At 39.0% G+C, this 20,248-nt stretch overlaps 1 protein-coding gene across 1 annotated transcript in view; it reads left to right on the plus strand.

Annotated features, from left to right (window-relative positions):
- CNTNAP4 (contactin associated protein family member 4) overlaps window positions 1-20,248 on the plus strand; it is a 290,556-nt gene that overhangs the window by 257,497 nt on the left and 12,811 nt on the right. Inside the window, exons 17-21 of the mRNA XM_050946065.1 lie at window positions 1,232-1,450; window positions 7,901-8,140; window positions 10,312-10,536; window positions 12,619-12,752; window positions 13,931-14,018. Coding sequence (XP_050802022.1) covers window positions 1,232-1,450; window positions 7,901-8,140; window positions 10,312-10,536; window positions 12,619-12,752; window positions 13,931-14,018 — 906 coding nt within the window. The remainder of the gene's footprint in view (window positions 1-1,231; window positions 1,451-7,900; window positions 8,141-10,311; window positions 10,537-12,618; window positions 12,753-13,930; window positions 14,019-20,248) is intronic.

A 20,248-nucleotide genomic window follows, 5' to 3' on the forward strand; every position in this document is an offset into this window, starting at 1 on the left:
GTTGGTCAAAATGGATCTAAAGATATTATAAAAAGTTTCAAGATAGTTTCAAATTTAAAAACTGAAAAAATCTGATACCTTCATCCCATCTACATCCTAAAGAGTTAAAAACCTCTAGTGTTTTATTTTAAATAGTGTTTGAAGTTTTTCAGTTTCCCTTTGCCCAACTCTAAAGGCTTGTCTACACTGGTAATTTACAGCGCTGCAACTTTCTGGCTGAGGGTGTGAAAAAACACCCCTCTGAGTGCAGCAAGTTTCAGTGCTGTATAGTGCCACTGTAGACAGTGCACCAGCGCTGGTAGCTACGCCCCTTGTTTAGGTTGGGGTTTTAGAGCGCTGGGAGAGCTGCGCCACGAGCAGACAAGGCCTGTTAAAGCAGTACTGCAGCATCGCTTTAGCATTGCCAGTGCAGACTAGCCCTTAATATCATTGCTTTCCCCCTAGAGCCCAGATCAAACCCCCTGCATGTCAATAGGAGAACCTTTTCATTTTCTTAGATTCTGGTCTAGGTCTTTAGTCCTTTAATCAAATCCCCAGTAATGTAAATGGTTGGTAATTGTTTGATTAGGGATTACTAGTTTTAATTTGATTTTATTACTGTAAATTCTGTGTGTGCCTGTCTGTGGAGATATCTATCGCCACACACATACACATTTTGGGGTTTTGAGAAAAGTTTAAAAGAAAACAAATCTTTTCACAGAAAATCTTAAAATTTTCTTATCAGTTCTAATGTTAATTTATATTCTATTTCTGATCTTTGTCATGCTAAAAGTAACCTTTTTTGACATACCAAAGTATTGGCTTGAACAAAATTAGTAGTTTCTCTTAAAGCAGCGTATTAAAAGAACCACTATATATCTCTCTTGCTGTCAAAATAACTGTAATTGTTTATGGAACCATAATCTTCTAGGGACTGTCCCAAATCCACATAATGGTCTAGATACGCAGAGAATATAAATTGGTGTAGCTCATATACTTCAGTGAAACTACATTGATTTATGTAAGCAGAAGCTCTAGCCTACTATCATTCCTTGGTGCCTAGATTTGCAGTGGAAGCTTACGTGAATAGATACATGTGGCCATCCAGTTTCTATTGACTATGCATCTCACGAGACTGCCATTTAATGAATTTACCTTTTCTACCATTTAATGAATTTCTTTTTATGACTAAAATTCTAAACTTTCTTACCTGTGACAGCTAACTTATGTGTTTCTTATGTATTGCTTCTAGCTCCATCTGAAGTGACTTTTTCATTTGATGTGGGAAATGGACCTTTTGAAGTTACAGTGCAGTCACCCACTCCCTTAAATGACAACCAGTGGCACTGTGTGAAGGCTGAAAGAAACATCAAAGAAGCATTGCTACAAGTGGATCAGCTTCCCCAAAAGACACTCACTGCACCATCTGATGGGCATATCCGTTTGCAGCTCAACAGTCAGCTATTTGTAGGTGGGTGTCCCATTCTTTCCTTATTATCTTCATGTGAGGGTAGAAGAATGGTAGGAACCAGTGGCTTTTAAACATGATTAATATGGTGTGATGAAGACCTTAATACAAAAGTGGGAAAAATACAATATTTTCAAAAATCTACTTACAAATTCAAGGCTTGAGCCTGTAGTTCTTCCTCAGGCAAAATTCACATTGAATCTAATTGAACTCTTGCCTAGTGGTAACAACTGCAGGATGTGGTCACCAGCCTTTTAACTAGCACTTTTAATAAAATACTTATGCTGAGCTTAATTAATATGCAAATCAGCTGGGGAGGTTGTGATTGAGTCTTGCAAAACCAGTAGCAGTTCAGATCGTTATTTAAATGACCATACTTTGGGGAAGGGATTTTGACTGAAAGATCCTAGTATTGGCCATCTTCTACTGAATATATGGAAGAATTGCTGCTAAGATATTTAAATTTATGTTTGTGAGTCTCTTTGAACATAGAAACACTGTATAAGTGAAATTAATAAATATATATATATATATATAAATGATACATGTTCAATAAATATTAGTAACATTCACTCAAAAATACATAGTATTATTTATATGTTGTTTGTTGATAATGTAAGACTCATATAATGCCTTGAAAAATGTAGTCTCGAAGACAGACACATATAAGACAAGTGGCATTGTGAGGTCCACACTAGAATGTTAACTTGTTCATCTGTTTGTTGATTACATACTGGGGAGAAATAGACAATTAAACCACAGGGGATCAGGGTTGTGAGCCAGGTGAAAGTTACAAATATTAAGGGAGTGAGTTTATTGAGGAGAGACTGGGGTTTAGTACACAAGGATTGTGTGGAAGGCAGGGCAGTCTGATGAGAACTTGATTCCTTGTGGCACTAGCTCAATAACTGTGTGGGTAAGAGATAAGAAGACTCCCAAAGATACCTGTTGTGGGGGTGGGGTAGTGCCTTCTGTAATGTGGCACCACTGGATCTGGACTGTGGCAGGAGTGTGCTAAGCTAGATTGAGAGCTTACTAACAAGGTTCTATCCTGCTATCCTTTGTTCCCTTGTCCCTTGACAAAAGTTTGGGGCTAACTCAGGGAGAACAGGGATTTAAAAAGTCAGATCCTAAGCAACCAGAGGAGCTAGTAAAAAGAAGCATCAAATAGGAAGTTTTTGAGGGAGTCAAGAGAGGGTGTATGAGAGGAAGATACACCTAAAAAACATACTCTGAGTAACAAAATAATACCTCACCAACATTCTCTCTAGGTGACAAAATGGCAGATGAAATTCAATATTAATAGGTGCAAAGTACTGCATATTGGAAAAAAATAATCCCAAATATACATATAAAATGATGGTGTCTAAATTCACTGTTACCACTCAAAAAAGGGAGATCTTAGAGTTATTGTAGATAGTTCCCTGAAAACATCCACGCAATCTACAGCAGCAGTCAAAAAGGTAATGGAACGTTAAGAACCATTTGGAAAAGGATAGATAATAAAATGGAAAATATCATAATGACACTATATGAATCCTTTGTATTCTCACACCTTGAGTACTGCTTGCCATTCTGGTTACCCATTCTCAAAAAAGGTATATTGGAATTGGAAAAGGTGCAGAGTAGGACAACAAAAATGGTCAGGAGAATGGAACAGCTTCCATACGAGGAGAAATTAAAGACTTAATTTTAGAAAAGAGATGGCTAAGCGAGAATATGATAGCAGTCTGTAAAATCATGAATAGTGTGGAGAAAATGAATAGCAAAGTGTTATTTATCCCTTCACATAACACAAGAACTAGAGGTCACCCAATGAAATCAGTAGGCAGCTGGGTTAAAACAAACATGTTCTTCACACAACACAGAGTCAACCTGTGGAACTCATTGCAATGGGTTGTTGTGAAGAGCAAAAAATATAACTGCTTTCATAAAAGAATGAGAAAAGTTCATGGAGGATAGGTCTCCTGTACATATGGTGAAATTTAAGAGAACCAATTCAAGAAGTGCAACTTATTTTATGAATTGTTTATTACTTGATACAAATGAAACTCTTCCTTGTAAGACATTAATCTTCTCCTCCAGAAGAGGTACATATTAATAATGCATCCCTGATAACTCATGCCACTGTAAAATTGGTAGATTGGTGACCAGTATTTTTCACTGTTTCAGTGTCTGTTTATGCCTTTATTTCCAGTGCCAGTCAATGTCACTGTTCAGCAATTCACTTATGAGCTTATTGACCTCTGAGTGGAGAGATTTGTAATTCATTTAGCCAAACAGTTTCTCACCTACATAAATGTCTTTAGACCCATCTCATATTGTGAGGTAAGCAGGTCAAAAAATGGTTTTATTTTTATCTGAATAAGCAGCCTGGCTTGCTTTCTTCAAGTTAGGTATAACATATGGATAACTTCTGTTATAACAACATTTAATTTTTTTGTTACAGTGTAAGATGTCTTTATTATTATTATTATTGCTCTGTGAAAAAATTGCTGCTTCCTTTCATTTTAGATATTTGGGTCAAATAGAAACATATTTTCTAGAACAGGAAGGGACCCTGAAAGGTCATTGAGACCAGCCTCCTTCACTCACTAGCAGTACCAAGTACTGATTTTGCCCTAGATCCCTAAGTAGCCCCCTCAAGAATTGAACTCACAAGCCTGGGTTTAGCAGGCTAATGCTCAAACCACTACATTATCCTCCCCAATTTCTTATACTACACTACCTTGCAATCCCTCAAAGATTTTTGCAATTACTCTTCAGAGCAGAAGTCATACAAAGTGCCATTTGCTTAAAGGTATAATATCCAAATGGTACAGTAAAAGTTTGATGGAACACAAATGGTTTATTAGAACTTGACCAAACTAACTTTACTTGCACAAATGTTTTTCCCACATCTGATACAGTGAATGTTTGTGCTTCAGAAAATTTTGCTGACACTCATTAAATGCTTTAGCTAATGTCTATGTTTTGTGGCTTTAATTATATCATATGGATCAATGTGAATCTGTAATTTATTTTGTTTTACAATTAACTCAATCTGTAGGATACTGTATCTTTTCAACAACTCCGAGCTCATTCATATGATCAGTTTGATTTTTTCATTATTATTTTCTGTTAAGTCAAATGACATTTTTCTTTGGGGAGGGATAATAAAACTTTTTATTTGTCTACTTTTATTAACTGTACATCTGTCATTACTTTTGAGCCTGTATAGGCTAGTGAAAACATCTAGTTAACAGTGGATATCAGTGATTTAAGAATGGCATTAGCAGAGTCAATCCTTATTAATGTATCAACTTATTTGCATAATAGCTGCCATAATTACCTATGAGTCATCTTCTTGTGTATTAAAATTGTAATCTCAGAGTAAAAACATTATCCTTTATTTGTTTGTAAAGTACATACACTGGGATGGTATATAAATAACAAGCTTTCAAATTAGTGTTACACAAGAATATTTGATTATTGTAGTATATAACATTAGAAAGTCATAAAACCAGTGTATAGGTAACAGATATCTTTCTGGATACTATAAAGTTTAATTCATACTTAAGGCCTTTGATTGTATTTGTTTCTCATATGTATTGAATAGTATTGTTGACGAAATTTCAACTAAAGTTTTCCTCCAAATTTCTAACTGTGACAGGAGAAAACTCTAATAACTTTATAAAAATAATTCACACAAGCTCTTGTTATAGTAACTCATTAGCTAAAACCCACATCTCTCCCATTCTGCTTTATGGACACTGAAAATCAAGCTTTTCCACTAAAGTTCCAAAATTCTTCAAAGGAGGAAGTAAATATGTTCTTGGAATCCTTAAAAAAAAGAGAGAGAGAAAGAGAGACGTTTGAGGAAAAATTGGATATAGGATTTTAACTAAAAATAATTTTTTTGGAACTACATAAAAATTGCAGACAATATTGGACTTGTACGGTACTTGCTGTCTTTGCTTTTTAAAGGACGCTAATTCTAGATGCATGTTAGACCAGCAATTATTAACAATGGGCAAGTATTGTTCTCACAAGGACTGTAGATTGCCTCATCTGTCTGAATACCATAATGAATAAGATGTTAGCTATCAGGAGACATACCATACAGAAACAATGGCAATCAAATATGAGACCACAAAGGAAGATTTGTAGGTAAGATCAAAGGACTAAAAACCACAGTGGTCAAGTTTCTTTTAGGGTGTTTTTTTAACCCCATCTCTCTCTTTTTTCAGCTGTAGCTGAGAATGCTAAAGACTATATGTATCTGTTAAAATCCTGGCAGCAGTGACAACTGAATATTTATGTTGATATAAAAGACTGCTGAATGAAGGCATGCAGTAACTAAATATTTAGATAGATCTACTGATAGAAACAAAGGGCTGGGTTCTAATAGTGCTCCTTACTTGATACGCTCACTAAAGTCAATGGTATTTACATATATGGAAAAAATAGAGTACTGGGCATTAAAATAGTGGTTATATTCCACTTAAAAAGCAAGACTGTCATGATAATGGGAAATAGACAGAAAGCCCAAGTAATGGATGTAACCTAGCTCCTCTGACTGAACTATCTGGACTGTAGAGGGAGAAGCTGTTTTAGGTACTTTTTTACCTTTCCTATTCTAGGGCTGGTTGGGAACCACTTCAGCTCCTAGCACAAGTTAGAGCAGCCTCAGAACTATCCTTACTTTCACCTGGCTGCCTGCAGCTCCAAAGAGGCTATTCTGTTAGCCAGGAATAGCCAGAGGCACTCCAGCTTCCTTTCGCCAAGGAAAGCACCTTTGCATGCCCTCTGTACTAGAAGAATTCCTCAGGGACCAGATTCTATGCCTTTATGGCTCTTTGCTCCACATAGTGTGTTCAGTGTTCCACATAAAGATCATCTCTGCTCCAAAGAGTTTACAGTCTTAAAGACAAACATAGAAAAGTCAGAACACAGAGAAATCTAAAGAAGAGAAGAGTAAACTATCTATCTATAGTATGTATGTGACCCCCACACCTGAGGACCTCACTGTCTTTTATGTATTCATACCCACAACCCCTTTGCAAGGTAAGGAAGTACTCCCCCTATTTTATAGTTGGGGAAATGAGGCACTGAGAATCTAAGTGACTTGTTCAAAATCACACAGGAAGTCTTCAGCAGAGCAGGGAATCAAATTTGGGTCTGTCAGGTCCATGGCTGGGGCCCTAATCACTGGACTATACTTCCTGTCCTAACATAGAGGTGTTGTGGATTTTATTTTTTTAATCTAACACTCACATATTCCTCTTCTGTGAATTAATACAACGTATCTTTGCTTGGTATCTTTTGTTGTGCCAAATCTTTTCCTTTGATAAAAAGCTTCAAGAGTTTGTTGTAATTACTTGACAAAAACAAAAACCAAGATATACATTCAGAGATACTTATAAATATTTGCACTTGCATAGACCATAATGGAATGTTTGGGGCTGTAAAACATAGACACTCTTATACATCCATTCTGTTGTACCAATTATATTAGACCAATAAAAACCAGCAGGATCTTATTAAAGGGGACAAGGCAAAGATGCCACATTTATTATGATAACAATTTATGACTAATAACTAATATCTTAATTCTTATACACACACATTATACCTATTACCTATACACACACACACACACACACATTCACATTATAATACCTAATACCTATACACACACACATACACACATTCTCACACACACACACACACCCACATTCATCAGGTGTTCTGCAGCTGCTGCATGGTTACCAGTCCTGAAGATAGCTTAAGTTCATGGCTTGATTTTGCAGCTTGGGTTCGTAGCTTGTGGCAGCTAACTGGCCAGGAAAGCTGGGCACAAGGCTGAGCTGGATCTCTGTTGGGCAGGCACCGATGTTCTTCCATGTTGGCAGCAGAATGTTACCCATCTCACCCTTCTTTTTTATAGGCTTTTAGTTTGGATTCAAAGTCTATAGGTCTTGCTGTGTCACGCTGCCTCGGGTTTAGATTGATCACCCATCAATTGCAGGAGTGACTTTCAGCCTTGAACCTGGCTTTGATCTTCCTTCTGTTGTTCTGTTGTCCTTTTCTTTTTAGAGTGGATGCTTCTTACTTTGTTTAGGGCTGTTGTCTAGGTCTTCAGCCGTTGGTATTTGAACTTTATCTCATCAGGACAGGCTGGGGCTGGAGGTTGATTCCATCATTCATACATACCTCATTCACACATCTAAACTAAACTAATAAGATTACAGCAGGGTTTGCAAAAATGAAGGTTGGAGGAAGCTTTTACAAAATGGAGTGAGTGTTTTAAAATGGAGTTTGAATTACAATATGGAACAGAAATTACAGTATAGGCAAGTGTAGTGAATGGTGAACAGAAGTTACATTAATAAAGTGAACAATTGAAAACAATTTCATTTATCAGTTCTACAATTCTTTTAAATTTAAAAAGTTCACATGGATTTATTTCAGGTGGAACAGCATCGAGGCAGAAAGGATTTCTGGGATGTATTCGTTCTTTGCAGTTAAATGGAATAGCCCTGGACCTGGAAGAGAGAGCAAAAATAACTCCAGGAGTTGAACCAGGTTGTCCTGGACATTGTAGCAGCTATGGTAACCTGTGTCACAATGGAGGAAAATGTAGAGAGAAATACAATGGATTCTCTTGTGACTGCGCTTCTTCTGCTTACAACGGGCCATTCTGTAAGAAAGGCAAGCATAAATAGTAAATCTGTCACATGTGGAAGCATGTAACTACTGAGTATTGATTATAAAATGATCTCTTCTGGCATTATGAATAATTGAAAATAGTAATCCTTGCAAACTATTCCAACTCATACAATTTGGATCAAGCTCTACACCACTATCTGAAGAGATGTGTCTATACACTTCAAACTTCTATTTGCAAAAATGTCTCTTTAATTCACCTTTATTTAATGTAGAAAAATATGCTTTCAGCTATATTTCTGCAGAGCCAGTGAATAGTTCACTTATGGGTCTCCAAAGGATTATATTCAGTATGTACTTTTTAAAGCTGATACTCACATTACTTGAGAGCATCAGTAACCTTCCCTGCTTCATGCATCTCTGCTGTTGGAATCAAAAATTACAACTGCTAGCTGTGGTAATGCCTTTTGCTAATGTGAAGAGGGCTTAGAAAACTGTTTGTCTGCACCTTCCAGATAATGAACCAGAGAACTTCAAAAGGAAGTCTAAATAGTTAAGCCAGTTAATCTTGGTAAATGACGAAACTAGGGCATGTGGGCATTTTATTCTAGGTGGGGCTGGGGGAGTTGTGTGTTAAAAGACGCCGTCACATTTTTCAGTGTTTCAGGTTTCCTTTTGTAAGATTGTAGTTAAGGGATGTATTTTTAAAGTCAGTCAACAAATTACTTAATTTCTGTCCTTCAAATCCAAATTTCAGAAGGGGGGTTAATTATGAGTGGGAAGAAGGGGAAGATCTAATTATGTTGTTTTCCAGAAGGAGAGAGCTAAATGGCTCCCACTGCATGTAGATCCAGGGAATATGAATGGGCCCACAATTGTTAGCATTTTCCATTCATTGTGTGCACTGATGGTCAATTAGAAGGCCACAGGTTTAAATTTTCAGTAATAAAATAATCCAAATAATACTTCTGTTATTTTTTAATAATCCTGTTAGGCAGCTAAAAATGAAGGACCTGTTCCCACAAGGTGATGAGTGACTCCTGCAAAGTGCTGAGTGACCTCAACTCCCATCATTATCAGTGATCACACTCACATTAACAGGGTTAGGCCAAAGAGGCAGAAATGGAGCTCTGTGTGCTCCTGCCACTCCTATTATTTGGGAGCCAATGCATCCTCACAAACACACCTTGCAGTAAGGGAGTCACATATAACTGCAAAGGCAGTGGATAAAACCCATTTTTGAGAAATTATCTGCTTTTACATAAAACCTTCAATATGTGGTAAATTCATTTCTTAATAGTAAAATTTGTAAACCTGAAATTCCTATTGCATTATTTCACCTGATGTTTCATTTATTTCTATTTTTTAAATAACTTCCCAAAATATGGCACCTAACTATTACTAAGTTCTTAGATTGGAGAAATAATACACTGTAGAAGGAAATATGAACTTTTTAGCAAAATCCATTTTAAATATTTATGACAAAGAAAGACATCTGAGATCCAGTCCCGCAAAGTCCCTGGAAGTAGACAACAGTAGTTAGGTTCGCAAGATAAGGCTCTTTATCCTGTTTAGGATTTGAAACCTCACTGACTGAGATGTTTTAAACTAGACAAGGTTACATTAGCCTGTATACCGTAAGACTAATTCTGTGCTGCAGCTGAAAGCACTGGATGACCTACAGTAATAGGCTTTCTTCATCTCCTGACTATATCAAAAGTACCGTGGACCAGGTCACTTTACTGCTATGGGTCATGGTACTTTCCAAAATGTCTCTGAGGTCTGAGGGCTATGTGGAAAAGAGAAGATAGCTCCAATCTGTACCAGGTAATTTCTACAGGGATTTAAGGGGGACATTCTGTGCCCCATCCTATTCACTGTGCCCCCTCCTCCAACATCAAATCCTAAATCAGAGAGCATCCTACACAGGGTCTGAAGGAGGGCAGGATAGTACAGCAGAAATGATTGAACACATACACTTTCACAAGGAAGGGGCAATCTGTGTGTAGAGGGTCCCCTCATGTGTGGATTGGTTGCAGAGAGGGCAATCCTGGCCCATATTCTTATCTACCATGCTGATCAACAGTGCTACTGTTATTTCTTTTCCAGTTTAATCATAGTAGTTATGAATATTTTAAAAATCCTTTCTGTAAAAAAGAAAAACCTTAATATTTGGTTGTAGGATGTTGACAAAACTAAATTACATGTCGTTTCAGAGATTTCTGCCTATTTTGGAGCTGGCACCTCAGTGGTCTACAATTTTCAAGAATATTACACCTTAGCTAAAAATTCCAGTTCTCATGCTTCTTCTTTCTACGCTGACATGACTCTGATCAGGGAGGTAATCTCATTTACCTTTCGGACAACACGGACTCCAAGCTTACTGCTTTATGTGAGCTCCTTCTACAAGGAGTACCTCTCAGTTATTCTTGCCAAAAACGGTGAGTGCTCAACAGCAACAAAACCGAATGAACAACTCTGAATTTCTGCTGATTCTCAGACCCAAATCCCAGCCAAAGCATGTTTGTTCCATTGTCACTTTCTTTAGGTGCAAGATTTATTTTTCAGCAAGGCCAAAAAATAAATGCTTTCCACATGAAAAAATTATTGCAGCAATACCCGATTAAATTGATTTATTCCTGCAATATTTGTTTAATCCATGTAGGAAATAAGTATTTGTTTGGTTAATGCTGGAAACCCTTTGGTAATATATATAACAATATCCTAAATTAAATTCTTAGTTTATTTTGAAATAAACTGTCTGGTTAAGCTTGACAGATGTTTACTATAACATTCTTCCAAAGCACAGAAATGACAAACATATGTAGTTTTATGATAAACAATATTACAGTTTATTTATTTTAATTGTATATTATGCCATGCTAGACCCAAAGCATTTTTCAAGCTAATACAGTTGGCCAAATACACTTTTAGCCAAAATGGACATAAATTAGTTGAAATCAATTGAGCTGTGCCCATTTAGGCCAGCAGTTAATTTTGTCCAGTATTCTTGTTTTTAAATCTTTGCTCTACTTTTCCTGATTCTAAGTATTTTATCTGCCTTACACAGTACATTGGCTAATGTTATACCACTGCCCTTCAGTGAACAGAAAAATTAGGCCTGCTCAGGTGTTTGGGACTTGTATTGCTTTCTGTTGGATAAAAAGCCCCACTGCTACAGCTAATAGAGGTTCTCCAGCTCAAATGATGTGTAGGTCTGTGTTCCGAAGCATAAGTTCCTAAGTTCTGTCACTTCTTAAAACCATGAACTGGTGGCCACTGTGCTCAGAACATTTGATAAACAGGAACAGAGCTATTACACTTACCAGTGTAGGAGAATATCATGATTTTATTCCCAGTCCTACCAAATGATCAATCACTATGAGTTTTAGAGGTTGTAAAGCAGTTATTGGTTCAGGAACAGTGTTAGATATTATGGCAAGGGTGGGCAAACATTTTGGCCTGACGGCCACATCTGGGTAGGGAAATTGTATGCAGGGCCCTGAATGTAGGACTGGGGCAAGGGGTTGGGGTGCAGGCTGTGAGGGCGAGCGGTGTGCAGGAAGGGGCTCAGGGCAAGATTCTAGGCGGGGTGCATGAGGAGGCTCAGGGCAGGGGGTTGGTGTGGGGTGCGGCAGGGGGCTATGGGCAGGGGTTTGGGGGCTCAGGGCAGGAGCTTGGGGTGCAGGAGGGGCTGTGGAGTGTGGGAGCAGGCTCAGGGCAGTGGGTTGGGGTGCAGGAGGGTTTCAAAGTGCAGAGTTCTGGCCCGGCACCACTTACCTTGAGCGGCTCCGGGGTGGCAGTGGCACGCAGAAGGGCTAAGGCAGGCTCCCTGCCTGCCCTGGCCCTACGTCACTCCCGGAAGTGGCCAGCTTGTACGGCAGTGGCTACTGGGGGGCGGGCAGGTGGCTCTGCTGCATGCTGCCCTCACCTGCAGGTAACACCCCTGAAGCTCCCATTGGCTGCGGTTCCCCGTTCCCAGACAATGGGAGCAGTGGGGGGTGGTGCCTGCAGGCGAGGGCAGCACATGGAGCCCTCTGTCCCCCCATTCCCCAGGGGCTGCAGGGACATGGTGCAGGAGAGCCTGCCTTAGCCCCGCTGCGCCACAGAGCTGACAATCCTGTGGGCCTGAATGAATGTCCTGATGGGTCGGATCCATTTTGCAGGCTGTAGTTTGCCCTCTTCTGTATTATGGCTTATATTTGGGGCACCACTGTTGATAAGAACTGCAACATTAACTCTTTTATGAGGCTACATAGTGGAAATTTGCTGTGAACTGGCATATCTTAATTTTGTAATCCAGATCAACCATGGTTTCCAGTCATTGTTTCTATTTCTTTCATTCATTTCATGTTTGTTTTTGTGTCTGTTATTTAAGATGTTCCTTTAAGTTAATCAGACATTTGTACAACTTTTCATATTATGTATGTCTCAAAAGAGAAAGTATTGTATATATGATCTACACTAGCTGTTTTGTACATACTTTAGTTCTGAAACTAAAATATCTTACTCCATCCCTTCAGGAAGTTTACAGATTAGGTACAAGCTAGATAGCCATCAAGATCCGGATGTCTTTAGCATCAATTTCCAAAGCATGGCTGACGGGCTGCTTCATCATGTCAAGATTAACAGGGAGGAGGAAATGCTCTATCTAGAGGTAATGCAGTTAAGGGAAAAGTGGGTTGTCATCAAATGGAACAAGACCCAAAGCAAAATGATATAAATAAATTCAATAAAAGGAGTCCCCCCAACATAAATTGTATTTTAATACCTCAAGGAAATAAAGCAAAACACAATAGACTCTTGCTTTAAAAGTGAGAGTCTAGGCAAAAAGATCCCCTTGACATTCACCTTGTCTGTTTTAAAAGGTCACTTCCACCTTCTCATTTCATTTCAGTAGGCAATGAAATATTTTCTAGTTCAACCTAGATTGTGTGAATGTGGAACACTCTACTAATTACCCCAACAGATAAAAGTTGTCAGTGGTTTTGTTTATTTTAATGAGGGTACAAGAGAGCAGTATTAGTGCACTGTAGCAATTTAACAATAATTTAAAATAAAGTATTTGGTCTGGTTTTCAAAGATGAGCGGCCAAAGCCCTTATTTTCTTCAACAGCTATTGCTCAGCACTTGCTTTTGGACTAGGGGAAAACTTGCTAGGAAAATGTGTTTGTATCTACATTGATTCATGATTTTTAGAGAAATTGGAAGATTAGCTAACACAATTCATATTTATAGAAACTGGCATTGGAAAAAGGGCCTATTGTAAAATAAATATTGATTATTCTGAATGTTACAAATCAAATAATATATTTGGATAAGAACTGGATGATGCAGTTATGCACTGTCACCAGCATGTCAAGGCAAGCAATTTATGTAATGGCTCTGGGAGCACAGCATTCACTGCATAACATTTAATTGTTTCATGTTTAAAATTTCATTTTGAGATAAGTGAGAGTGTTTTTTTTTTAAAAAGCCTTTTGCATCTCTTCACAGGGCTTACCAATTATATTCTGCCTATAGATGAATACACAGGCTTTATCTAAATGGTTTAGAGAAAGGAGAATTGTATACTAGGGTGGGGATGTTTAAATGTATCTCAGCCACAATCATAGGGTTCTGAAGAAGTTATGCCATGTTGTTTATAAAATTATCTGCCTTTTAGTGGCTGATTCACTTTTTAGTATTGCTATCCTAACCTTTGCGGTACAAATGACAAGTTGTTCTTTTCTCGTCTTTTTCTTTCACCTTCTCTCATCCTCTCCCCTACCTACACATTACAATTGAATTCTCTTCCATTATGTGACTTCTGTTTCTCGCTGAACAATTTTTCAGATTAACCAGAACGAAAGGATGCAGTTCGTTCTGTCTTCAGGTACAGAATTCAATGCAATCAAATCCCTTGTTCTTGGCAAGATTTTAGGTAAGTAGAACACCACACATTTTTTTCTGAAACATGGATCAAAATGTCATCATGCCACATAAAAAATAATAGCCCTAATCTTATTGAGAGACATTCATTGTCTTAGATTTAATTACGCAGTGAGTGGCGATCAAGATAGAAACTTCAGTCTTGTCAAAGTGCACATATAATCATGGGTAAGTGCTTCCTGCGAGATGAGCAAGTGGATTCCATTAAAAATAATTTCACACTTAAATCTCTCTCATTTTGCAATCAAGCATAATGAAACATGGCATTTTTCTTACACTCTTGGAAAACGAAATCACGATCAAATCATATGTATAAACCCAGGATTAATCAGTAATTAGTTGATGTGTCAGAGACTGTTCCTTCAATTTGATTTTGAACAATGCAGCTAGGGTTAAGGTGTTGTAAGCTAAAATGTCCAGTGTTTTTTTTTTAATTGATTAAGTTATGGAGAGTAACCAAGTCATTCATCCAGTAGTGACTTGTCAATAGCTGCCTGTTATTTCTCTCTGTAATAAAAGTTCTAGATGGAATTTACCTAACCCCTGTTGCCATTTTTATTATCCCTGTCAGTTTAATTAAAGAAGCTAGGAAGGATCATAACCATTCTCAAAGACAATCTTTTTATAATATTATTTGTTATAAGACCAGATTGACAGAGCAAGGGGTGGGAGTGGGAAGAATTTGAAGGGAATGTTATTTCCTTTGATAGTAAAGCAGTTAGAATACTGAATGTTGTTATATCTCGTTATCATGAGATGTTTAGTTTTGTATATGTCTTGCTCTTCCAGCAATTTTTGACACAATTTGGAAACAGAACTGTTTAGTAAATAACACCACTTTGACCTTTTTCACTGTTTTGTGATTAACTCAAAATATCCAACCTCCCATATTTAAAAGCTCATTTTTTTAGAAATTAATGTTGAAGTATATCTATTTGCTTAAAATTTGATTGTGTGGGATGCAAGTGTGGCTGATCCTAAATCTAGAAACTTGTGACTTTCAACAGATGAGGAATTGAGTTTTCACCTCAGATTGCTATATTACTCCTGAGGGAATTCTGCGCCTAAATAAATAAATAAATAAATAAAATACACATAAAAATAAAATTTCTGCACACAATATTTTAAAATTTTACCAATTTTATTTGTCAAAAAATCAATGTGGAGGCTCCAGCATGGCAGTGGAGAGCACAGGCCACTGGCTGCATAGAGGTGGGAGATCACCCTCCCCTGGAACAGGGACTCAGCAGTGAGGCTGCACGCGACTCTGACACAGCAAAAGGTCTGGGCCTGCCCTAAAAAGACCCTGGACCCGGTCCTAAGTTCCAGGTGTAGCAGGGATGAGTAGGTAGGTAACCCAGCAGGATCCAAGTGTGGAGGAGCTTAGTGTGGGGGGCAGGGGATCCAGGTGTGGGGTGAGAGGATTCTCTTAGGGTTGCCAACTTTGGTTGGACAAATTCTTGGAGATTTCATCACATGACATAATCTTTGATTAAAGATCAATCTTTAATTCCTGGAGACTCCAGGACAATCTTGGAGGGTTGGCAACCTGAGGTTGTATGTGGGGCAGTCTGTGTGCAGGCAGCTCATTGGGGATCTGGATGCACAGGGGCTCATTTGGGGGTTCTGGGTGCAGGGGTAATGGGACTCTACAGGAGGGTCCAGGTGGAAGTAGTTGGGGCTCAGCATGTAGGGTATGGGTGTGGGGGGATCAGTAGGGTAGTACAGGTGCAGGCGGGGGGGGGGGGGGGCTCATGAGAGTGGGGTTTCAATGGGCCTGCTTAATGGGGGAGCTCTAGCTGCTGAGGGGATTCCACAACCTGACTCCCACTCTCCCCATTCCTCTACCCCATTTTCTTCCTCATCCCATCCCACTGCCTCATCTCCTCCCCTTCCACTCCCCACTGTTCCCTGCCGCTATCCCTCTCCCCTCACTCCCACATCCCCCATCATTCTCCACTGTCTCTTCCCCACTTCCCACCCCCGCTCCTTTTGCCCTGCCGCATGCGGGCACTCACCCTTGTACAGAAAACAGGATGGTGCCCAGCACACATAGAAGGGGTGCAAGATTGGCACTAGGACTCAGGAGGCAATGTGCAGCTGCCAAGTCAGTGAGCCCAGCAGCACCCTCCCCACTCGGGCAGCTCTGCACTCGCAGAATAAGGGGGTAGAGATACATGACCTCACATGTTCCCCCATGCCTCTGTTTGCCTTCTCCCCCATCTATACCCATGGGCACCTCCAGACCTTCCCACCTCCATGATTTGCCTCTCTGCTGACTTCTCTGGACTGGAAATGACGTGCCCGCACTGCTGGGGAAGGGTGCATGACCACTCTTGCAGCTTGCCTTTGCTTCCCTGCAGAAAATGATGAGGAAGCAAAGAAATCTGCTTAGGACATGAATTCTGCGCACACACTGTGGTGCAGAATTCCCCCACGAATAGTATATGGGATATATTTACTTTATATTCCTTCTGTTGGTATAGGAACACTTTCTGTGTTTTACACATTACCTCCCCATAAACAGAAGTTTTAAAAAGTGATTCTTAACACAGTTTTACAAGGCTTAGTTTAACGGTATTTTACTGCCTAGTGTCTAATGTGCTCCTTGTGGTACAGTACATCTGGGAATAACACCACAGCTTTGGTAAATAAGTATTTCTGGAATAGTAATAGATCCAGAAATACTAACTGAGAATGAAGATGGAACACAAACAATAACTTCCACTGAGAGGTAGAGCCTGGATGTCAAAATGTCCATTCTGCCATTGGACTGGTGTGGTAAGCTTGGAAATAATTATTTGTCTACAGACATGTATTCACAGGTTATCATAGCTAAAAGCTTTACATACATTAAAGGCATTGTGAAAGCTGCAGTTAGTTCCCCGCATCCTCTTGGGATAAATGAGGTCTTAATTTGATAACACTATTAGTTCTCTGCCCTCCCCTAGGTTTAATTTTGGACTGTATAGATTCTGTTGGACTAAACTGATTTTATACTAGCTTCAGGTTGGCCATAAATCCTGCACTGTAATGTGTTGATATAGAGAGACAGAATTAAGGTGGTTGCTGTTGTATATTTTTTTAAAGATAGATTGTTCAGGATAATCCTTACATAAAACCACATAGACTAACAATAGTATTTGTGGATGCCTTCATTCAGAATTATTTGATTTTGACATCACTTATGTGATTAATTTAATAATCTTGTGTAGAAGATAATTAATCTAAGCATACTAATACCCATAGTGATAATTAGTGTTGACCAATATATGCTGGCAAGTGCATACATCATATTAATAATATCATTATCTGCACCATTAAGCACAAATAATATAATAGTTTTATAGGCCAAATGTACTATATTCCTGTTCTGCTGTTGTCAATATCCCATAACACCTTGCATTAGCTGAAGTAAGCTTTGGCATACAGGAAACATCTCAAAATCAAGATATGTTCATTCTCTATCTTAGTACACAACTGAAGTCTTCATGGACCAATACCTGGAATGCTAGTATCCAAAACTAAGTAAGGGAAGGAACAGGACAAGTTCCGGGAACTGAGACAATTGAGGGGTTTGATTTTAGAGACATGTAAAGAGATGTGTAACTTGTAAAATCATCATATAAACAATACCAGCTGAAATGTGTAATTTTGGGAGCATGCTTTCTGTGTAAGGTGAATGTAACATCGCTGCACAGGACACCTTCCTGGAGACACACCGAACCTTTTTCCTGTACTGTATTATTATTATCTTAGAGCAGTAAAACTCAACATGCAGGAATGCTTTTGGGCAACAAGCACAAAAGCGGCATGAGCACTCTGAAAGTATCGTCTGTGTAGAAGACAGCATTAGCAGAAGTATACAGTAGGAGATAAAAATGCAGGAAATAGATTCTGCTTTAAAAACAGCGACAGGACGAATAATCATCACATCTGAATCATTACCTAAGTCTTTGAAAAGTAGTAATTTCCCAGTGTCAAACATACACTTCAGTTGCAAAGTAATGATAGTATCATAATGCCACCATTGAGGTACAAGAATTAAAGATTTGACAGCTTTTCCATTATAAAACCTCATATTCAGGAGTTGATCATTTATTTGCAGAAATCAGTTTGATGTTAAAGCGTGAGACATAAATTCTAGTGGAAGTAACAATCTATTTTGATCAAATTTTGAAATTATGGGACAGATTTTATCATTCAGCCAACATGCATTTGGTGCAGGACCAGAGATGGGGAATTCCTCCATTTTCTAGTGGCTTTGAATCACCGTTGTGCTAAGCACTGTACCAATATAGAACAAAAAACACAGTCCCTGCCCCAAAGAGTTTATAGTCTAAGTACAAGACAAGATACAACAGATGGATACAGACAGACTGATGGGGAAGTACGATGAGACAGTATTCATTAGCATGATAGTGTGTAGGCTCAGCACACCAGCACCCTAAGTGTTGTCGGCGGGTAGGGGTTTAGGCATCAGAGCAAAGGAGACTTTAGAGAAGGGTTTTGACAGTGGATAATGAGTTAGTTTTGTGAACATTTATGGGGAGATCTTCCCAAATGTAAGGGACAGCATGGGAGAAAGCACGACGGTGCTTGCTAGAAAATTTACCAAGTGGGTGATGGAGGCTGATATCATGGACCAATCATAGGTTGGAGCTGATCTTTCAGATCTGAATGAGAGATGAGAGATAGAATGGGGCTAGACCATAACGGTCCTTGAAAATGAAGACAAATAGCTTCTAGAGAGAGGAGCTATTGGAGAGATGCAAACAGAGGGGTGGTAGTGCCCAAGGGACAGGCTAGGAAAATGAACTTTGCAGCAGTATTCTGAATGGATCTGAGCAAGGCAAGATTGCATATGTTAAGACCAGAGAGAAGGATATTGCAGGAATCAAGATGTGAGATTGAGAGATTAGAGGATACATGTGAATGCATATGAAAGGCTGTATCTTAGAAAGGTACTCAGAAAGAAGCAACAAGATTTAGATGTAGCCAGGATGTGAGGAAATAGTGGCAGGTGCAAGATGAAGATGACATCCAGGTTAAGGGCCTTGGTGACAGCCAGGATGGTGGTGGTGTCCACAGTGATTAAGGAGGTAGCAAGGAGGGCTGTGGGTGTGCCAGGAGCGAAACTATTAGGAGCGCTCTATTTTAGGCACATTGAGCTTGAGCTGACAGTTGATATCCACAAGGAGATATTAGGCAGGCCAACATTTTGGTTTGGACAGGAGACAGATCTGGAGCAGAGAGGTAGATCTGTAATTCGTCAGCACAGAGATGGTAGTTGAATTGTGTTTGCAGATGAGATTACCCAGAGAAAAGGCATAGAGGGAGAAGAGAAGAGGACCAAAGAAATCCCTGCAGAAAGCTGGTGGGTGCATGAGAAGGATTCTCCATGGGACACAGAAAAGGAGTGATTACAGAGGGAACAGGAGAACCAGGAAAGAACAGTCATGGAAGCCAAAATTTGATATGATTTCACGAAGATCATTTACAGTGGTGTCAAAGGCAGCTGACAGTTCAAGAGGGATGAGGCTGAAGTACTGGTTCTGAACATTAGCTAGGATGAGGTCATTAGAGACTTCGGTGAAAGTAGTTTCAATAACAGACAAGGGTCAGAAGTTGGAATGTGAGGGTCTCAGCATGAACTGCAGGACAGGAACTCCATGGAGAATTTGTAGACAGTGCATTCAATAATCTTAGATGAAAGGGAGAAGAGAGTTGGGGTGGTAGTCGCAGAAACAAGTGGAGTCAAGGGTGTGTTTTTATTTTGTTTCTTATGAGATAGCCTAGTGCATGCTTGTATTGCAACAGGAAAAAGCCAGAGGAGAGTGAGAGATTAAAGAGAAGAGCAAGGGAAGGATTGAAGCTCTTAATAAAATCAGCCTGTTAAAACCATGGTGTTTGTATTCACCTATACAAATGTTGCAGTGAAACAGCTGCTAATCAATAGTTGCTTAAAAAATCCTACTTCTGTCCACCAGCCCTGCATTGCTATTTAAAACCACAGTAGAATGGCATTTAAAGGCTGATTTTTAAAAAAAAAACTATTGTGGCAAAAATTTGCAATTTTCACATAATTGGAATTCAATGCATCTCTGCAGTGAGTATGTAGTACTCAATTTTACTGTGCATCTCCCAGTCACTGGTAAAATATGTTCTGAGTCTGCTATATAGCTGCCTTCGTTTATTGTACATGTAGGTGTAGTCCAAAGA

Source organism: Gopherus flavomarginatus, chromosome 3 (genome assembly GCF_025201925.1).
Source record: "Gopherus flavomarginatus isolate rGopFla2 chromosome 3, rGopFla2.mat.asm, whole genome shotgun sequence".
NCBI lineage: Eukaryota > Metazoa > Chordata > Testudines > Testudinidae > Gopherus > Gopherus flavomarginatus.